The sequence below is a fragment of the Sorghum bicolor genome, chromosome 4 (genome assembly GCF_000003195.3).
Source record: "Sorghum bicolor cultivar BTx623 chromosome 4, Sorghum_bicolor_NCBIv3, whole genome shotgun sequence".
Lineage (NCBI taxonomy): Eukaryota > Viridiplantae > Streptophyta > Magnoliopsida > Poales > Poaceae > Sorghum > Sorghum bicolor.
In genome coordinates this window covers 61583147-61602524 of record NC_012873.2, presented here as the reverse complement: position 1 = coordinate 61602524, position 19378 = coordinate 61583147, and the positions used below count along the sequence as shown (strand labels likewise).

The following is a 19378-nucleotide window of genomic DNA, read 5'->3' as shown; positions in this document are numbered from 1 at the left end:
CGTGCCCTGAGCAGTGGGTAGAGACATTTAGAAATATAAAAATTAAAAAAGAGAGAAAAATAAATCGAAGGAATTGGCGTGCACGGAGTCGAAAGGGCTGCGGCCTTTTTTAATTTCCAGTCACATCGAATCTTTAGACGTATGTATAAAATATTAAATATAGACGAAAATAAAAACTAATTATATAGTTTGGTCGGAATTAACGAGACGAATCTTTTGAGTCTAGTTAGTTTATAATTGGACAATATTTGTCAAATACAAACGAAAGTGCTACCGTGCCTATTTTGTAAAAATTTTTTGAACTAAACAAGGCCTTGGATGTCTATGTTGAGAGGCTCCCCGTCCTGTCGCTCCCCTCTCTCGCGTGCGGCGTCGCGTGCTCGCCCTCTCACCTCGCACGGTAAGCCATGGTGGCTAGGGTTTCCAGCGGCACCCCTCTCCTACTTGTGCGCCTCCCATCTCCGCTCGCTCCGTCTCCAGATCTCTAATTCGTCTTCCTCGCAGAGCACTGCCATGGGGGCTAGGGTTTGAACGCCACCGGTCGCTGCCCCCTACGTCTCCGAGCCATCAAGCCATCAGTTGCGACCCTCGCCGCGCCGCCGCCGCCGCTACATCCAGTTGACCCGTGTGTGGTATGCTAGCCACAGGCTGGACACGTCCTCATCTATTTTTGCTGTTGGATAGATCTGCGATATATGCATGGATGAACGGTGGTGGTTGTTGCAATTACTAGTGCTTCTTCCGTAATCTATAGAGCTTAGAGACTTTGCAGTCACTTGAGCAACCATGGTAGCCGAATTGCCAAGATAGAAGCTGCAAGATTGAAGCTTTCTTCACTAGAAAGAGCAAATTGCTTGCATTACTGTCCCCTCTGAATAGTGTCCATCTATTATTTCCAGCAATACCATTTTCTATCATTACCGTACCTGCTGCCTTCCTCTGCCTAACTATCTTGAACAAACTAATTTATGTGTGCCTAGCTATCGATCAATCATTGCAGGCTAGTATATATTAAACAGTCCTCAAACACGCATCTATCTTGAACAAAATATTCCTTTTTGCACTATCATTAGGAATCCCAGTCTGATCCAGTAGGTTTTATTGAGTGGCTCAAAGTGCTGATTTGCTACTGCATTGCGTGATTGCTGGATAAGGTCCTTCCAGTTTGATTCACAACATATGTCCAATACATGTAGGACTGTAGGAGAGCACAAAAAAGGCTTGGTTACTACGTTTCTTTTTTTTTTTTAAAAAAAAAACACCTTAGTCTGGCGTTAGTAAACTTTTCCTGGAGACATTTGCAAGCTTTGGCAGCAGGAGATGGTGGGTCCCAGAAATTATGTTAATTGACTGATTAAGAACTTCTGCCACATATTTGTTATGTTGCCACATATTGATCATGATTAAAAGCAGTGGATCTTGTTTGTGTACAAGCTAGCTGAATGTGACGCTTTCCTGTGCACTTTTACAGATTAATAATTTTGTGTTCCTGATCACCAAAGCAAGGTGAGGCTCACCAAGTGATATTCATTGTGCACAAAGGAGAGGGCCAAGGTCAGATTGATGTGCTCTGTGTTCATTACTAGAATACTAGTAGTGCAATTCACTTCTGATTGATGTGCTGTGTTCATTGCTAGCAATGTCTGCTGATTTCTGCAAAAAATAAGACTATGCATGCCAATTAATATTTTCTTTAGCAAATTGTGCTCTTGTCTGTTTGTTTTTTCTCAAACAGCAGTACTTCACTCAGTGTATATATTTCCTAGACACGTTATTTTGGTTGCTGTTGGGAAACTAAAAGTACCATGTGTAAACTAACTAGCCAACCTGATCATTTATGTGCTATTAGCCTATTATATAACTTGAGTTGTTATTTAAGGAGCTTGGTCACTGATTTCTCTGTGCTGATTTCTTTGTTTGTTGATTTCTGCAAAAATTAAGACTATGTGTTCTTGTCAGTTTGGTGTTTCTGAAACAGCAATTTTCAGAAACAGCAGCAACATGAAACCAAGGTTCAGGAAAACGCTAGGCGCAGATTAAATGTAGATTAAACGTGATTAATCGTTTGTGTTTGTTTTATTTATTTTTGTGCTGCTGAGAGCAAGATTAGTAGTAAGTAGTACTAAGTAGTAACACAAGTCAGTGAACATACCTCAATCCAATTCATCAATCCCATGAAGACTAAAGAGGTAGCACGCATAAAGACTAGCAGACTGCGGACCCCAATCCAATTCATTGACCAACTAGGCAACTAGCACTAGAAGACATCAAACTTGCAGTTGCAGTAGCCGGCGACAACGCAAGGGGCCCGACCACACGAGAACGCACAGCCTGCACCAGCTGCTCCTGCACTTGATTCCCCGCCAGGATGTGCCGATTTCTTGAGCAGCTCCCTCGATTCCCCTCTAGACTGTGCAATTTATCGAGCAGAGGCTCAGCTCGCAACCAGTGGCCAGAGCGGCGGTGGGTCACGGCCTCATGTGTGAGAAAAGAAAAGGAACAGAGTAATTCCGCTGTACCTATCCAATCCCTTCTGCCTGCTCTGTTTTCGCGCGGCCTGTGCTTGCCCGTGTCTTTTTCCCGCGCGAGCACGCACTCTCCCGCTCGTGCTTTCCGTGTACGCAGCCGCTGCCTGCCTGCCCAGCGCTGATTTTTCACGCGTCCCCGCTGCCTACACGCCGCCTAGCGCGTAGATGCAGCGTCTAGGCGGCTTATTTGGGCCTACGTGTAGCGTTTAATTGAGATTAAACAACGTTTAATTGCGTTTTTTCAAACCTTGCTTGAAACAATAGTTTATGAAACAACTAACTTGTCTCTTCTTGCGCTAGTTAAATTTAGTTCTTGCTGGTTGCAGATGGAGTCTAACTTGACCCCTCTGCAGAGCGAACAGGCTGAACCAGCCTGTTCGCTTGAGCTTATCAGCCGAATCTGCCAGCCATTCAGCAGTGTTTTTCTCTCACAACAAATCAGCGAACAATACTTTCTGCCATGGCTTATCAGCTAGCTTAAATTTATAAATACGTAAGTAGGCTATACCTCAGCTTGTTTCTGTTTGCAACTTTTAGATAATGGTCTCTAGGAAGGAGAAAATTAGGAAATTCATACATATGGAAGAAGATGATGATGAATTGTTTTTTATCGTTGTTCCTGCCATACTCGAATGCCTGAATGATGAGAAGAGGCCAGTGCGTACTTCTGAGTATACTGGTGGTGCTAACAAGTTGAAGGAAATTCCAGAGGGACATGGGAGTTGGTGTAAATCCGAGTTACTTACCAGAACACAATGCATAGTTTCATCTAACCACTGCAATGTTTATTCCCTCGTGGGTGTTGTTCCCTAGGCGATAAGGCTCTCCTACAAGCCTAGGCGTTTCCCTGTTAGTTTGCCAAAGCAGTGAAGGGTGTAGAAGAAAGAAGTGTGAGAGGGAATCAAAGAAGTGGTAGTCATCCTGTCGGTGGCAGTGGGGTGGGGGTGGGGGCGGAGCAGCAGGAAAATGAGTGATGGTCTGACTGGTGAGGAGGGGAGTGGTGGTGCTGTATCGCATTGAGGTAAAAGCGCTGCATGAAGGTCGGGGCCTACATCATATATATACTGTAATTTAAGGGGTGTACTTGACAGCTACAGCCCTCCAAGATTATGCCCAGGACACTCACACAAGACACAAACGGACATTGGATTTTTGCTGGTGGAATGTCTGCAGCTTTTCTGTTTTCTCCTTTATTTATACAGAGTTGAATGTTTTCAAGTATGGTATAATAATCTCCTAATTAATGCATTCAATTGCCTTTATGATCTGCCCATTATATTATCTATAAACTGAAATCTAGGTAGCAGTAATAGCAAATAACCTAGACACTTGCTGAACCTGGACACATTCATGCACGCACAAAATTCTTGCTAAAAGTATTGTCTGGGCCAGCCCCATCTCTTCTCCTTCTCTTTTTACTACTACAGCAACAAAGCCCTTCAGTCCCAAGCAAGCCCTTTCACTTTTCTCCTTTTCATTTTTCTTCTTTCTCTTCTCCCTGCTTCTGTTTTGCTGTTTCTTATGATGTGTATGGTGTCACGTAGGCATTTGTTACCATTTCTTGCCTTGCCAACCTTAAGATCATTGGCCATTCATTGCTTTGTTACCTTTCTGGTAGCTCTTAAATATTCTTCATGAAAACATATTAGTTCTGCGTTAATGTGATTTGCAAACTTATCTGCCGTTTAAAATGCATAAAGTGTACTTGTATGCTATCCTATCTGCTGACATATGTATAGATAGACTCGAGGTCAGTCATGCATTGGGTTGGTCTCCATGTTGAACCTATGCAATGATTTTTTAATTTCAGAAGTATAGTGATCTATTAGCAGTTCGAGTTTATGTGATGCATCTTTCTAATGTTCTTGATAGTGATTTTCTCAATGAAATAACTTGTTACATGATGTTTTTTGTCATATCCAGATAGCTGCTAATGGAGATTGACAGCCTCAGGGAGGGATTTGATCGAGTTGCTGAGAAACGTTCATTATCTTCTGCTAAAGCTCTGGAAGCTGTTGATCAAATAGTGAATGAAGTTGAGCAGGCTATTGTGAAGCTGCAGATGATGAATACAGATTCTACTGGAAATGTTGACCACCCATCTATCCTTGCAGAACTGAAATCTAAGCTGAATGAAATGGCACCTTTGAACCAACTTGAAGGCAGCCAAAAGGAGCTCAATGGTGCCCTGAGCAAATATCTCAAGGTCCTTGAGAAGTCCTTCAATCCAGATATATCTAAGGCATACAGAAATGTGGATTTTGAGGTTCATACGGTAAACAATATCATAGCGAATCATTTCTACCGCCAAGGCCTCTTTGATCTTGGTGATATGTTCGCTCGTGAGTGTGGGGAATTAGGTGGAACTTCATTGAAGCTACCGTTTCAGGAGATGTATGCTATCCTTGAAGCCATGAAAGCGAGAAACCTCGAGCCTGCCCTCAGTTGGGCTGCCAAAAACCATGACCAGCTGTTGCAGAATGGGTCTATGCTGGAGTTCAAGCTTTATCAGCTTCAGTTTGTTGAAATACTGTCCAAAGGAAGTAGGGGTGAGGGCAAAGATGAGGCTCTTTTATATGCTAGGACTCACTTGGTCCCCTTTGCAGCCGTGCACAAGGAAGAATTCCAGAAGCTAATGGCTTGCCTTCTATGGGTTGGCCGGCTGGATCAATCCCCATATTCTGAGTTAATGTCATCCGCGCATTGGGAGAAGCTAGCTGAGGAACTCACCCATCAATTCTGCAGCCTTCTGGGCCAGTCTAGGGAGAGCCCACTGAGTGTTGCAGTATCAGCTGGTTTTCAAGGACTACCAACTCTGCTGAAGCTGACACAAGTCATGGCTGCGAAGAAGCAGGAATGGCAAGTTATGAAGCAGCTCCCTGTCCCCATAGACATCGGGCCAGAATTTCAGTATCACTCTGTCTTTGTGTGCCCGGTGCTGCGGGAGCAGTCCAGTGATGAGAACCCCCCAATGCGGATGCCGTGTGGACATGTTGTCTCCAAGCAGTCCATCATGAAGCTGTCGAAAAGCAGCTCAAGGCCCTTCAAGTGCCCCTACTGCCCATCGGAGGCTGTGGCGTCGCATTGCAAGCAGCTGCATTTCTAGATGTGCTAATCTTTTCTGGCTGCGCAAAACGGCAAACCTGTTGTTAGCTTCCCCTCCTGTTCCCTGTTGCACCAGTCCAATAACTTATGTGCCTCTGTAATATAAACATCTACGTCCGGATAAACATGTAGTTTCGTCTGTATGTACTAAACTGTACAGTTGCATCTTCCAGTGTGTTGCTTAGTTCTGTTCTGGAGATTCAAGGAATTTGAAAGTGTTGCTGGACGAGTGGGCTGTTTGGGAGTATCTCATCTCATGATGTTACAACCATGTAGGATTGTAGGTTGTGGACTGGGCTGGTTGATGTAAAGTGGGGCCGTGGAGCTCTTCTGGTACCACAGTACCACACTATGCAGATTGATTGAAACTGTAGTCTTTATTTGGTATTGGCACAGTAGGATCAACATTCGTGCAAGAACAGTACTAATAAATTCATACACTAGAGAGGTGATAAACTTTCGGTTAACCACCTCCTTTTATGAACTAGAGAGTATAAATTCATAATAAGTGGTCCAACGAGGAGCATTGATGTTCTGTCCATCCCATCCAATTAGTGGATCCAAAATTGCGACAATGAAGCTTATTGAGTTATTCTAGAAGTGGTATAAAACATGTTGCTGGAGGACACTAAAAAGAAGTGTAATTGGTCGGCATATACCACAACAGCGAGTCTTTGTCCAATACCATTACAAATTTATAGTTATTTGCTAGTGGATACTGCGCTGAATATTTTATACTTTTTTAGTTTTGGAGAAAGAGAAGGTGAAAAAAAAAAGATTTTGTTACCCTCGTCTTCAACCTTGGTTATGCACTAAGTTTTGCCGTAACACATCGCTGCTGCCTTGTCTTCTCCCATGGGCTTTGAGCTTAGGGCCTACGGCTTATTATTCTTGAGCCAGAAATCCCAAAGGCCTTCAAAAGCCCAGTCTATTCGATCCAGTCGGACTTGGGGTCCAGGTTTTGACTCCTGCTCCCAGCCCGCCAAGTCAACGATTTTTAAGGATCGGGAGCTCACTTCAAGAAGCTGAAATCGAGGGGAGAAGATGCCTGTCAGTGGAAGCAAAGGCGAACTCCGCTGTCTTCTTCCTCCCAATTAAAACAAACCCGGCAACCTAATCAAAATCAAGTGCGTGCTTCACATGCACTCACACGCCTCCCCAAGCTGGCAAGCTGGATCATATTGGTCTCATTGCAAGGCACTTCGATTTACGCGTGCCTTAATCAGGAGCAGATCGAAATGACACCAATGCAAGGATCGATGTACAGGGACAGATCCATCGATCGGAGTATTTAATTGGGCTTCACACACAACACAAGTTTTATGGGAAATTAAAACTTCATGGGCAGTTTCCCTATTTCTCAAGTGACCGAAACCAAAAGTAATTTTTTTAAATTTCAAGCACCTCTGGGCATTTTGAGTCGAATATTGATCCACGTATGTAATCGGAGCAACGTCAGAGAACCCGGGAAGATTTAGGCCTTGTTTAGTTCCCCACCTAAAAATTTTTCATCCATCCCATCGAATCTTTGGACACATGCATGAAACATTAAATGTAGATAAAAAAATAAACTAATTACACAGTTTAGTTGAGAATTGCGAGACGAATCTTTTAAGCCTAGTTACTCCATGATTAGCCTTAAGTGCTACAGTAACCCACATATGCTAATGACAGATTAATTATGCTTAATAAATTTGTCTTGCAGTTTCCTGACGAGCTATGTAATTTGTTTTTTTATTAGTTTCTAAAAATCCCTTCCGACATCCTTCCGACACATCCGATGTGACACCTAAAAAATTTTCGTTCCCAATCTAAACAGGCCCTTAGTTAAGTGTGAACAGTGCATTTGCGTATGAACAGGATAGGTGATGTACCCCACTCATTAGCGTCCCTACAGTTTATTTTATTATACTCCTTACCTACTGGCAAGAGATAATCTAATTATTCAGTTTGTATAATGTGTGATGCTTAGCTAGCTAGCTATACAGTTATCCTTGACACTAAAGTACGATTTGCGCATATACTATATGGCTAGCCACCTAGCTTACTAATCAAGAATATTGCGTATTAATTGCTAGATCTGAAGAGATGGCAAAATATACGTGCACCAAGGGATATGATACATAAACTACTCCCTCAGAGTTCTAAATAAGTGATTTTTTTTTCAGGGAATCATAAGTCAATTATTCCAAACTTTGGTTGTGTACTTTCCGAAAAAAAAAACTTTGGTTGTGTACTATTTATATGTTGAGCTCGGATATTTGTTGTTTTGAAGTTTCATAAAAGTACACACACGTTTTTTCTACACACGCGTATAGTTACTCTCATATATATATATATATATATATATATATATATATATAATTTAAGGTGTATATGACCGGATGAAATATATGTAGACGAAGTATATGATCATATTGGACCATCCAGGGTAATATGTATGTTAAGTATGCATGCATACATAGAGTATATGATTATACTTATTGTATATAATATAGTAGTGGCATTTTAGTAATATATTAAAAATATGATTTTTTTTTTGAAAAATTTTCACGTGGTAAGATCTAAAGTATTTTAATATAAGTATATAAACATACTCAAACCGATAAACAAGTATGAACACATACACAATGTGGTTTATTAAAGATGAGAGTAACTACACGTACATGTATAATGGAATTTCACATACACAATGTGGTTTATTATATATATATATATAAAACAAAAATAGCCAAACCATTGTTTTAATTTGTAGACCAAGTTGATCTTCAAAACAATTACTTATTTTTTATTGGAGAGAGTACGTGCTATAAATTTCTTGACATCGCCCTTGAACACTTAGGGTCTATTTATCTAGGCTAATGTTTTTTCTGAAGTTGTCCTTTATATTAGAAGATTTTAGTGAAAAGCTCATCGGAGGAGAACAAATTTCCTTTGAATTATTGGTTTATGAATTAAATGAGATGTAACTTCAAATCTAATCGTCTCCCATATAAGCCAACAAAACAAATACATCTTTTACTTTTAGGAGACAATTTTAAAAAACTAATTTTTATATGTTTATATTTTGATTTTTCCCACTTGTTTTGCTCATTTTAATTTTAACTAATTAATGAAACATTAAATGTCATTATTATGAGCTAAAGCGACGTCACTATGTCAGGTATATACCTCGACATGCAAGGGGGCATCTTCATACAGTATATATATGCTCGCATAGTATATGATTAGAGTGGAGAATGAAAACACCAACGATCAATATCTTGGTGGAAATAACTAATGTCGTGATTACGAAAGCATATTTGGACTGATCTGTAACTAATCTAATTAAGATAATCAGTGGCTGAATGTGATATGGTTTGTCAGGTTAGGATAAGCATGCACAAGTCAAGTGCACAAACAAAAATAGCCTTTTGCATCCGTCGTCATTTAAATTTGCTCCAAAAACATGCCAATGCAAAAAATAGTAGTGGGCGGATCATGATGATGCACAAAGACACATTGCTTTCTCTAGATATCTATATTTATTTATTTCTATCATCCTTCCCCAAGGAAATAAGGATGGGGTGGCTTTCCAAATGATACCCGCGGTTCTTCTCTAATATAATTTTATAAACTAAATAGACAATTCCTTCCCTCATTTTTCTCATTTAGTTCATTTAGTTACACTAGAGAAGAACCGCGGATATCCGTTTAAGCACCATCCCCATCCTTACAAGGAAATATAATAACAAGTTGAGAATGCATGCATGTGAACAAAACAGAACAAGGCTGTTTTTGCTTAATTCGATAGTCGAGGGTCTCGCACATCACATGGTATGAACATTTGGAATTGGAATACTAAAAAGCCTGATGGCACATTCCGCAGACAACCATGACGACATCGCTTAAGTCACCATGCATTTACATAAAAATCAGTTCGTTACACATGGATATATACGGAGTATGATCGATCGTGAGAGATCGTTCTGTGTTAATGTTAAGTACTATGTAATTGAAAACAATGCTAGGCTCGATAGTCGATAAACTTGAGAAGTGAGCAATCAGTGAACCGTAAAGCTCACTGTACTGTTTCTATGCCGGGATGCCTGCAGAGAGGATCGGAAGAAGAAGTACAGCACATGCAACGAACAGATCGACACACGGCGAGCTTAATTACTCTATAATATAAAACAAGTGAAACAGTCAGTGTCAGCTACTATATATATATATATGAACAGTTAAGTACTCGTATAATTAATTGTACTATCTGCATGTTGTATTATAGTATGCATGCTATGCTTAGGTGGCACATGATAGCTTGGACGATGCTTCTTATTCCCTCTTTTGTGTGTGCTGCTTGTACTAGTCCCGGACGGCCGCCCCCATGTTGTTCAACTGTGCATGCATGCCTGTTTCACGATCAGAGTCAGAGGAGAATCCCAGTGAATCGATCAGTTATTATTATGGCTGACAAAAAGGCAGGCTTGGGCCTTCTTGGCTCCTAATCAACAAGCTCTCTCCAGCCAGCAGTGCGTGATGGAGATATATCTGTACGACGATGCTAGCTAGATTTCCAAGCACATGCTTGAACGTGCATGCTCTGTACATGTGGCCTGTTTGGGCGTTGTTGGCATTGGATGGCACGGCATGCGGCTGGACAAAAATATTCAGAAATCGCAATCTATCGTGTGATGGTGAAAAGATGCAGCAGGGATCGGAATCATTTGCTTGGCTGCTGCAAGCCTGACCATGCACGCATGCATGCATGCAAGTGGTGTGTGTGTGTGTGTGTGTGTGTGATGTGTTTGTTTTTTTTTTGACAAGTGATGTGTTTGTTTTAACGGTCTTCGAACACGACGCTTAATGTTTTAGTATATGCAGCTGGCTGTCGACATGTGGCCATCCTTAACGAGTTTGTCTTGTCTCGATTACTTTTATGATAGCACGAATCAAATTAACCAAACTCTCTGCCCCAGCAGCAGTCAGTCAGTCAGTGATTAAGTTACTGTTCCGCGCATTAATGAGCGCTCTTCGCGTAAGTAAGAGTATAATTAGAGATGTTTACTCCTGTCTGCGTGATAGATAAACTTCCAGCTAGCTCGAGACATGTTGCTTTGATCCGTCCTGCAGCAGGAAAGAGAGACAGCACGCACATTTATTTTCAGTACCGACGACGGCTACAGCCAGTCAAGTGCGTGTGATAAGAATTTGATCGATCTGTGAGAGTGAGATCACATCACCACACCGGCCGTGAGTATTCAGAAATCGGAATCTTTCCTGGACAGAGGAATGAATATAATACCGGCAAGAAGATATTCTATTCTGAAAGTTTTTAATATACTATTGTACTATATACTATCTCAGTCCTAAAAAACAAACATACAATAATTCAGCCAAATTCAAACTATCTTAATTTTAACTACGTTTATAGTACTATAAAAAAATATTCAATTATGAATCTAAGGATACTTAGTTAATATGATAAATTATTTCGCAAACAAAGTAAATATGATAAAAGAATTATTAATGTTTTATAGAAATTTGATGAAACTTTGAATCGTTAGCTTCTCATTCCAGAATTATGACGGAGGCCATAGGTAGCTATAGCTAGGCTGTCAGCCTTTCGGCTGCCAAAAAAAAGTTTAGAAGCATCGCCACGCACGCACACCAAAAGATACGCACGTACGCGCAACGCGCGTGCGGTTAAATGACGCGAGAATCTTGCTGATGCTGCCCTAGCTTGAGCCCTTGACTAAGTCACCGTACCAGGACCTCTAATTCTACACGAACCGGCGGCCTGTCCGCGGCCGGGTTTCCTGCAGAACATACGTATACTAGCTAGAGCATATATACTGCTGGAGTCAAACTGCTGCTTCAAATATCAAATAGTAAATTTGCCTAAGGCTTTGTTTAATTTGTGAGAAATTTTGGCTTTGCCTACTGTAATACTTTCGTTAGTACTCCATCCATTTCAAATTATAAGTCACTCCAAGAATCTTAGAGAGTCAAACTTTTCTAAATTTGACCAAATTTATATGATAAAATAATAATTATTATGATACCAACTAAGTATCATTAGATTCTTTCTTAATTATATTTTCATACTATACTCACTTTCCGTTATAAATCTTAGTATTTCTCTCTATAATTTTGGTCAAACGTGAAAATGCTTTGACTCTCCAAGATTCTTGGAATGACTTACAATTTGAGATGGAGGGAGTATTTGACAATTATTATCTATTTATAAACTAACTAGACTCAAAAGATTCGTCTCATGTATTACAAGTAAACTGTGTAATTAGTTTTTATTTTTGTCTATATTTAATACTCCATGTATACATCTACAGATTTGATGTGATGGAGAATCTTGAAATTTTTAGCAACTACGTATTTGCACACATGCACCTTTCGGCTCTTCATCGCCTCACTGGTGCTGAGTTTACGGTGAAGGACTTTTGTTCGTTTGGCTGATAAGCCATGACAGAAAATTGTTGGCTGATTTACTGTGAAAGAAAAACACTGCTAAATGACTGACAGATTCGGCCAATAAGCTCAAGCGATAGTTGAGTTCGTTGTGGTGGTATCATCTTATCACTATCATATCTTGAACGTGTTGGATATCATTCTATTACTATCGGGTTAGGAACCGGTAGTGATAGTAAGCCCCATCATCACTATCGATTTCCCTCTTTTGGATTCGACTCTAGCAATGATCTCGAGTTTAGACCGAGTAGTGATGTATGAATTTGTACTAGTGAATATCAAATGTAAAATAGAAGATAGTTACATCTATTTAAATAGAGTAATAAAATATATAATTAAGAAATAAACCCCTGTTAAACTCACTAAGCCTATACTAGATAGTGATAGCTCCCAATCGTTTTGGCGGGCTAGGATCCATTAGTGATAGAAAAGTTCCATCATGACCGATTGCCCACTGCCGGGTCGAATCCGGAAGTGATCGATGCCGGATATGGACACGACATTTGATCCGTGGACCTGTAATAATTTTCTTGCGACTGTGCTCTGCATGTGTTGTCGACTTGTAGTAGTGGGAGTTTGATTTCTAGACGAATTGATGAAATGCATGATGTAATGACTAAATAAATTAGTTTTCTAAGAAGAAATAATAAGTGAGGCACGGTACCATCCCCCGGGCCGCAGTCCCTTAGGCATTTGGTCACTGGTCACTAGGTCACAGATTCAACAGTACGTAAGCTCAAGCGAAGAGTCTGGTCTTGTGGAGACTGATACCGTTCATACACCACACATGCATGTATATATGTACATGTGTACTTCAAGTAGAAATCCAAGACCGCATGGCAGGAGAAATAATGTGGACCATGGACTGCATATAAAGCCAGCATTGAGCGCTAGCTAGCTGCTAGTGGGCATGCAAGTGCATCGTCTTCGATCGATCGGCAGCTTGCTGGTGGTATTTTCTATGAGTGGGCAGCATGCGCACTGGAGCCGAGACCCGAGAGGTGCTGCCGTGCAGGTCTGACGTGAGGAAGACGAAGGCGCGCACGTTAGCCGGCAGAGCAGCTGGGCCGGGCACAGGCTGTAGTACCGGGTCCGTGGGAACGAGATAACATCGAGCTTAATTGTTTTATCGAAGCTAATTGAGCATATTATTATCGTTTGCATGCGCCAACACGCCATAAAAAACATGGCGAACCAGAGAGCCCGGCCAGAGCGCTAGCAGCTGGTTCAACTAGCAGCGGCTTTCTTGAGGCCATATTCATCAAGAAGCATGCATGGTCTCGATCGATCACTAGCTCGATCAAATCCTAGCTTAAAGATTCATCATCACTGCCATTACTACTGAGCATATATATACTCCTAATAAGCAAAGCGTGATTATTACTGTGATGAGCCGCCGAGCGATTGTGGGGTTATAAATCCTGCACGGTACCGACAGGCACACGGACTGCTAGCAGGTAGTCAGGTACTCTGCGTGTAGCTAATGCGTGAACACATGTAACGCGTCGCCATACCATATGGCTTGCGCTCTTGGACTTGCTTGCATTGCTGTCGCAGCAGTCCGGCCGGCACCGGCAGCAGGCCGCTCGCTCTGCCATGCATATATGGTGGTGGCAGCGGCCGGCACGACAAGCTAAGGGCAAGCGTCCACGACCTCCTGAGCCCTGACTGACCGATCCGCCACCCCCTCACAAAAAAATTTTTACCGCGGGCGCGCGCGCGCGGGGCAACGCCATTACTATAAGAGTCATTACTATAAGAGTCAATAATGTGCTTAGCTATAAGACAAATGATTAGAGCCAAGTTATACAATAAGTTATCTTATATTTGTCTCTAAAATATCTTCTATTTCCTATTTTTTCTCACAACACTTGCTATTTTGGCCTACCACTACCTATGCATTCGTACCCAGCTTGGTGCTTAGTGTTTACATAAGAGCCAAGCTATCATCTCTCCCCTCCTCTTCTCTCATCTACATCAGCATTAGCTTGGCTATAAGCTCATTATTGTACCTTAACAGTGTCCCGTCTGATTTACCGCGGCTCTGATCTGATCCGTGCTGTGTTCCGCGCATCGAGAACACTAGCAGTCCGGGAAATGAAGTCAGCGACCACGGAGGAAAAAAGAGCACTAGCACTCCCAGTTCCCTCTCTCCTCCCTCGCTTCGCTGCTGCCACTAGTATTTTGTCCGCTCCCAGCCAGCCCTTACTGTGCCTGCCATGCCTGCCCCTCCCCTCCCTCACAGTAGTCCCTACTCGCCTCCTCGCCAGGCCCCCGGCCAGCCCTTCCCTTCCCTTCCCTTCTCTCTCTCCTCTCTTCTGTCCTTTTTCTCTCGTGTCCTAGTAAAGAAAAGACAGTTTGATTGCACAGCTAGCCCATGCTCTTATCATCCGCTTCCCCCTCGCCGGCTCTCCCTCCTCTCTCTCACACACACACAAACAAACAAGCCTGGATCGAGCGAATTCAGCCGAGCGAGCTTCAGAAACCCTTGCGGGCAAAAGCTACTAGCAAGCTCTCTCTCAACCCTCCACTTTCTTCATCTATATAACCCTAAATTTGTTTGCTTTCCTTCGGTTCTTGCGAATTGCCAAGAACAAAAGAGCGAGCTCTCTCCTGTTACAAAGACTAGCTTGGTGAGACCGAGAGGAGTACCAGGTAGACTATCAGCTAGACTGCTAGAGCGAGCGAGCTAGCTAGCTAGCCATGTGTGACTACTTCCTGCAAAGGATGGAGGGCGACCAGCATCACCAGGCCGGGGACCTCACGGACGTCGTCCGAGCCGGCGGCGCGATGCATCAGCAGGGAGCTATCGCGGAGCTCTCCTCCTCCACGGCCACGGGGTGGCAGCTCCCGGCCGAGCCAGCTCCAGCTGGGCCCGGCCTCTTCCTGCCACCGCAGCCGTCGTCGTCGGATGGCGGCGACGGCTTCGCGGACGCCTTCGCCGGCCTCCCGGACCCGTTCGCCAGCGACTTCGTCCGCGCCTCTTCCTCCTCCGGCGGCGGCCCCGTCCCTGCTGCCGACTTCTTCGACTTCGAGGCGCCTGCCGCTGCTGTCGGTGGTGGCGCCAGGAGAGGCGGAGGCGGCGTACTGGTGGATAGCGGCGGAGGCGGAGTGGTGGTGGAGAGGGGGGTGCCGCAGATGCCCGCGCTGTCGCCGAGGGAGATACGGCCGTACCCGGTGACGATGATTGGCGGCGACACCGTGAAGATCGGCGTGCCGACGATGATGCCCGGGCTGGCGGTTGGGCCGGCCTGTGCGTTCGACGCCATCGCCGGGTTGCAGATGCCGTCGCCGCACGGCGGCGGGATCAAGCGCAGGTTCGTTCGGCACCACACGCGATCGCTGCCAGATCTAAGCAGCTTTTGATCATTGTCATTCATGAAGCAAGCCCTTCATTGATTTCTTCTCCATGGAGTGTTTGAATTTTGCATGGATTTTATTTCTTGCGCTAGAGTCACAGCTCCAGATTTGTAATTCAGGGAAAATGGTGCTAATCGCTTTTCCTGCTCCCCACCTGCTCTTTTCGTCATTCTGCATCTTCCAAGAAAGCTAAAGAGAGTAAAACATCGACAACCAATTTTTTGTTTCTAACAAGTTAAAAATAGCAAGATCAAATGTTCTAGAATCTAGATACACAAAAAATGGTTAGCTGTTGGTGAAATCTTCTTGAGTAAACAAAAACAACTAGCATCTCTACTCAGTTTAAAAAAACAAATACACTCTATAGCTACTAGAATTTCAGCTAAATTAATTAATTAATTATTAGTATGGCGCCAGAGCAACTAGGCCTATTTTCTTGAGCTCAACTTGCTGCTTCCTTGCAAACCCTAGTTTTATCATTTTTCGCAAGATGCATTTTTTTGAGATGATCATTCACGCATATAACAATATGCGATTGCTCAAAAACTAAATTTATATTAATAATCTCTGATATGATCTATATATGGCACTAGTTGCTTATTGGTGCTTAATTTATTAATTAATTTGTGTTTGATATGCAGGAAGAACCAGGCAAGGAAGGTGGTCTGCATCCCAGCACCTGCAGCCGCGGGAGGAAGGACCACTGGGGAGGTTGTTCCTTCTGATCTCTGGGCTTGGAGGAAGTATGGACAGAAGCCTATCAAAGGATCACCCTACCCAAGGTATTGCGAAGACTGATCGACCTCTCTTCTAGTTCATGTATGCATTTGAATATAGTCATACTAAATGTTCATAAATTAATCATTATATATGGTGGTCATATATGTAATCATAATAATATAAGAACATTAGTACTCCCGACCCATTGATCTGATATACCATCTCCTCAATCAAGAGGAGACACACACGGATTCCCTATTTTTTTCCTAGTACTATTGTACTACTTGCTGGTTAGTTGTAGAAGCTAGCACATGATAAGGTAGCAGCTAGCAGCTGATGCTATATATACAAATTGCAATTGGCAAGAAGTGCAACATTTAATTGAACTCTATCATGCATGGAATTTCTAAATAACGACTGTGAAGTTCAAGAACTCAGCTGTATTTATTGCCTTGTCCTCCTTTAATTTGAACCATATCATAGAATTTTCAATGTCCACAGCTATACTACACACTTAAAAAAATAATATTGAGTTGATTCAATAGGGATATTTCTTATATCATGTCGCCACACAAAAACATCACTAGATGTTAGAAACAGATAAATCGGTGCATACGAAAAATGTGTGAAGTCGCATAAATAAGCCAAGAAAAGTTAAATGAATCGAGCTCCTAAATTTGCTTTGTGCACAATATATTAATCGATAATTGTTTTGCTTTTTTATTCGGTCCATATATAAGGTGGCCTCCCAAGGGCGGCCTACTTGTATTTACCTTCTATATGTCAATAGAAATGGTGCACAATCATGCCCCGTTCATTCAAAAAGAAGAACAATTGACAATTGTATCACATTTTGTCTGCAAACTTTGCCTTGCTGTGTAAAAGTCAGAACTTAAAACCATGTTGATTTTGCACAAAACCCTTCTTATTCAGTGATAATACTTTTCATTATCAGGCATACCTCACCAACAAATCAATTCAAATTTTCTATAAAAGATTGTTAGCCGACCTATTATATTTTTGGTTGATCTATAGTGTTTGGAGCATTATATATGGTTCCTTCACTTCAAGGTGATTCTTAAGTACTTTAATTACTTTTGTGATTTTTTTCATACATAGATAGTCTCAGATATGCAAATAAATATCACCAACATCCTGTTAAAATATATTTGTTATATATAGTCAGGAGTATGGTCTACCTAAGCAAAATACGTCATTAGCTCTGCAAAAAACGTTTTGAGGTGGTTCTAGCTGTTTATATACCTTCTAAAAATTTATGCTGCCGACATAAGTTAAAAATGTATTTTGTCAAGAAAATCTTGGCAAACTATTTGTCCATATATATGGTACAAAGCTCTAATTTCTTGTGACATATATAAGAAGCAGCAGTTATGCTGTGCTTACAATTAACTTCATGCAAATTAATATATATGCACTTACTGGTTAATTAAGTTCTGAAAAAAAAATTGTACATTGTTCAGAGGGTACTACAGATGCAGCAGCTCTAAAGGATGCCCGGCGCGGAAGCAGGTGGAGCGCAGCCGGACCGACCCAAGTCTGCTGGTCATCACCTACAACTCGGAGCACAACCACCCTTGGCCGACGCAGCGGAACGCGCTCGCCGGCTCAACACGCTCTCACCACGCCAAGAACAGCAAGAACAACCCCTCGCAGCACAACCTGCAGAAGCCAGACCTTAAAGCCGAACCTGAGCATCATCAGGCCTCGGCGGCAGTAGTCCCTACTGGCTGCGCCACCACCGCGACGACCGCAGCCACCAGCACCACCACCACAGCGACCACGAGCACCACCAGCAACAGCACTCCTCCGCCGGCGACGATGGCAGTGAAAGAGGAGGCAATGGTGGGGTCGGAAATGGAGAAAGGGATGGACCATGACGCTTCTGTCTTGCTGGATCACGGTGATCTCATGCAGCAGATGTTCAGCCAGAGCTACTACAGGCCGATGATACCGGAGGCCGGCGGCGGCGGTGGCGGCCACCACGCCGATGACTTCTTCGCTGATCTCGCCGAGCTGGAGTCGGATCCCATGAGCCTCATCTTCCCAGGTGGTGGTGATCCTGGAAAGGAGAAGGAAATGATGCCCAACAAGAGCTTGGGCGCCGATCCATTATTCGGCATGCTAGATTGGGGTGCCACTAATAATGGTGTTGCTACTTCTGCAGGGAGTTCATTTGAGCAAGACGAGAGTGGTTGGTGACATTGTTTAGCTTGCATTGCATCTATATATGGTCAAACGCAAGCATGCATATATGCACGCAACACATTCGATCTCTAGTAGGACAATAACCATTGCATTAATTAAGATGGAAAGAGGTAGAAAAGGATAAGATGAGGGCTAGCTACTTTTGTTTCTGTGTCCCCCTCTTTTATATATAGTAGTTTCTTCTTTCGTTTTATTTATTTATTTATTTATTCTGAGTGATGACTTAGAATAAATACGAGCAAAAATCGCACTAGAAATCGTTTTTTCTCATTCTTCTTTGTTTCTGTGGGGGCTATTTTTGTTTTCTATATATGTCCTGTTCTTTTTTAGTAAGTAATTTCTAATTCGTTTTATTTATCACTCTAATTGATGTGTTAGATCATGCGTTTTTAATCGTGATGATTTTTTAGATAATGGATAGTTCGTATCCGACTTCATCTATCCGTAGATAGAATCAGGCCAATTATTACAAAGTTTCACCCGAGGGCAAACTCACATGCTGCAAGCAAAGTTTATATAGCTCGCTGTAAACATTTTGTCTGCTCTTTTAGGAGGTTGGCGAGTATCTATATATCCTATAAAGACAAACTCAACTAAGTTAATTCTCTTGTACCTCCTTGCACCATGTCATCATCCACTTCTCCTGTTGTTGCATGCAATTAAGTGTCCACTCATAAATAGTTTTAGTAGTGGATGCAGCTAACTACACATTACCATGCATGCATACTGCTAGCAATTATTCTATCACATGATCTTCTCTCTTCCTCTTTCGAAACGGACGACTAAAACTATATATAGATGACTCAATAGACTATAATGAGACCATATTTATATCTCCCTTCATATCCGCGGCAATGCGCGGAGAATCCTCCTAGTATATGATATGGATGAATTGTACTCCCTCGTTAGTTTCTTCTTCAATGTTTACTGTTGTCTAACAAAACATGCATTATATTCTATGTGCTTGGAGGAAG

The 19378-nt window shown here is 42.4% G+C and overlaps 2 protein-coding genes across 4 annotated transcripts; both read left to right on the top strand.

Annotated features, from left to right (window-relative positions):
* Nucleotides 293-5880, top strand: LOC8073176 (protein RMD5 homolog A). 3 transcript variants are annotated; one of them, XM_002454393.2, is made up of 4 exons: nt 293-400; nt 505-632; nt 1472-1506; nt 4452-5880. In XM_002454393.2, exon 4 carries the CDS (start codon nt 4462-4464, stop codon nt 5632-5634), a length of 1173 nt encoding a protein of 390 aa, XP_002454438.1. In that variant the 5' UTR covers nt 293-400; nt 505-632; nt 1472-1506; nt 4452-4461; the 3' UTR covers nt 5635-5880. The 3 variants fall into 3 exon arrangements, with proteins under 3 accessions (XP_002454438.1, XP_021314962.1, XP_021314964.1); XM_021459287.1 differs by having other exon boundaries at nt 1472-1554; XM_021459289.1 differs by lacking the exon at nt 1472-1506.
* On the top strand, nt 14292-18674 carry LOC8073175 (probable WRKY transcription factor 14). Its single transcript, XM_002454392.2, has 3 exons — nt 14292-15415; nt 16100-16240; nt 17660-18674. Exons 1-3 carry the CDS (start codon nt 14802-14804, stop codon nt 18396-18398), a joined length of 1494 nt encoding a protein of 497 aa, XP_002454437.1. The 5' UTR covers nt 14292-14801; the 3' UTR covers nt 18399-18674.

Bases quoted from the DNA above. Each gene is read 5' to 3' on its own strand.
- LOC8073175 (XM_002454392.2), top strand. From the start codon at position 14,802: ATGTGTGACTACTTCCTGCAAAGGATGGAGGGCGACCAGCATCACCAG. The intron at 15,416-16,099 runs GTTCGTTCGGCA...TTTGATATGCAG, and splicing joins GGCGGCGGGATCAAGCGCAG to GAAGAACCAGGCAAGGAAGG. The intron at 16,241-17,659 runs GTATTGCGAAGA...TACATTGTTCAG, and splicing joins AAAGGATCACCCTACCCAAG to AGGGTACTACAGATGCAGCA.
- LOC8073176 (XM_021459289.1), top strand. From the start codon at position 4,462: ATGGAGATTGACAGCCTCAGGGAGGGATTTGATCGAGTTGCTGAGAAA.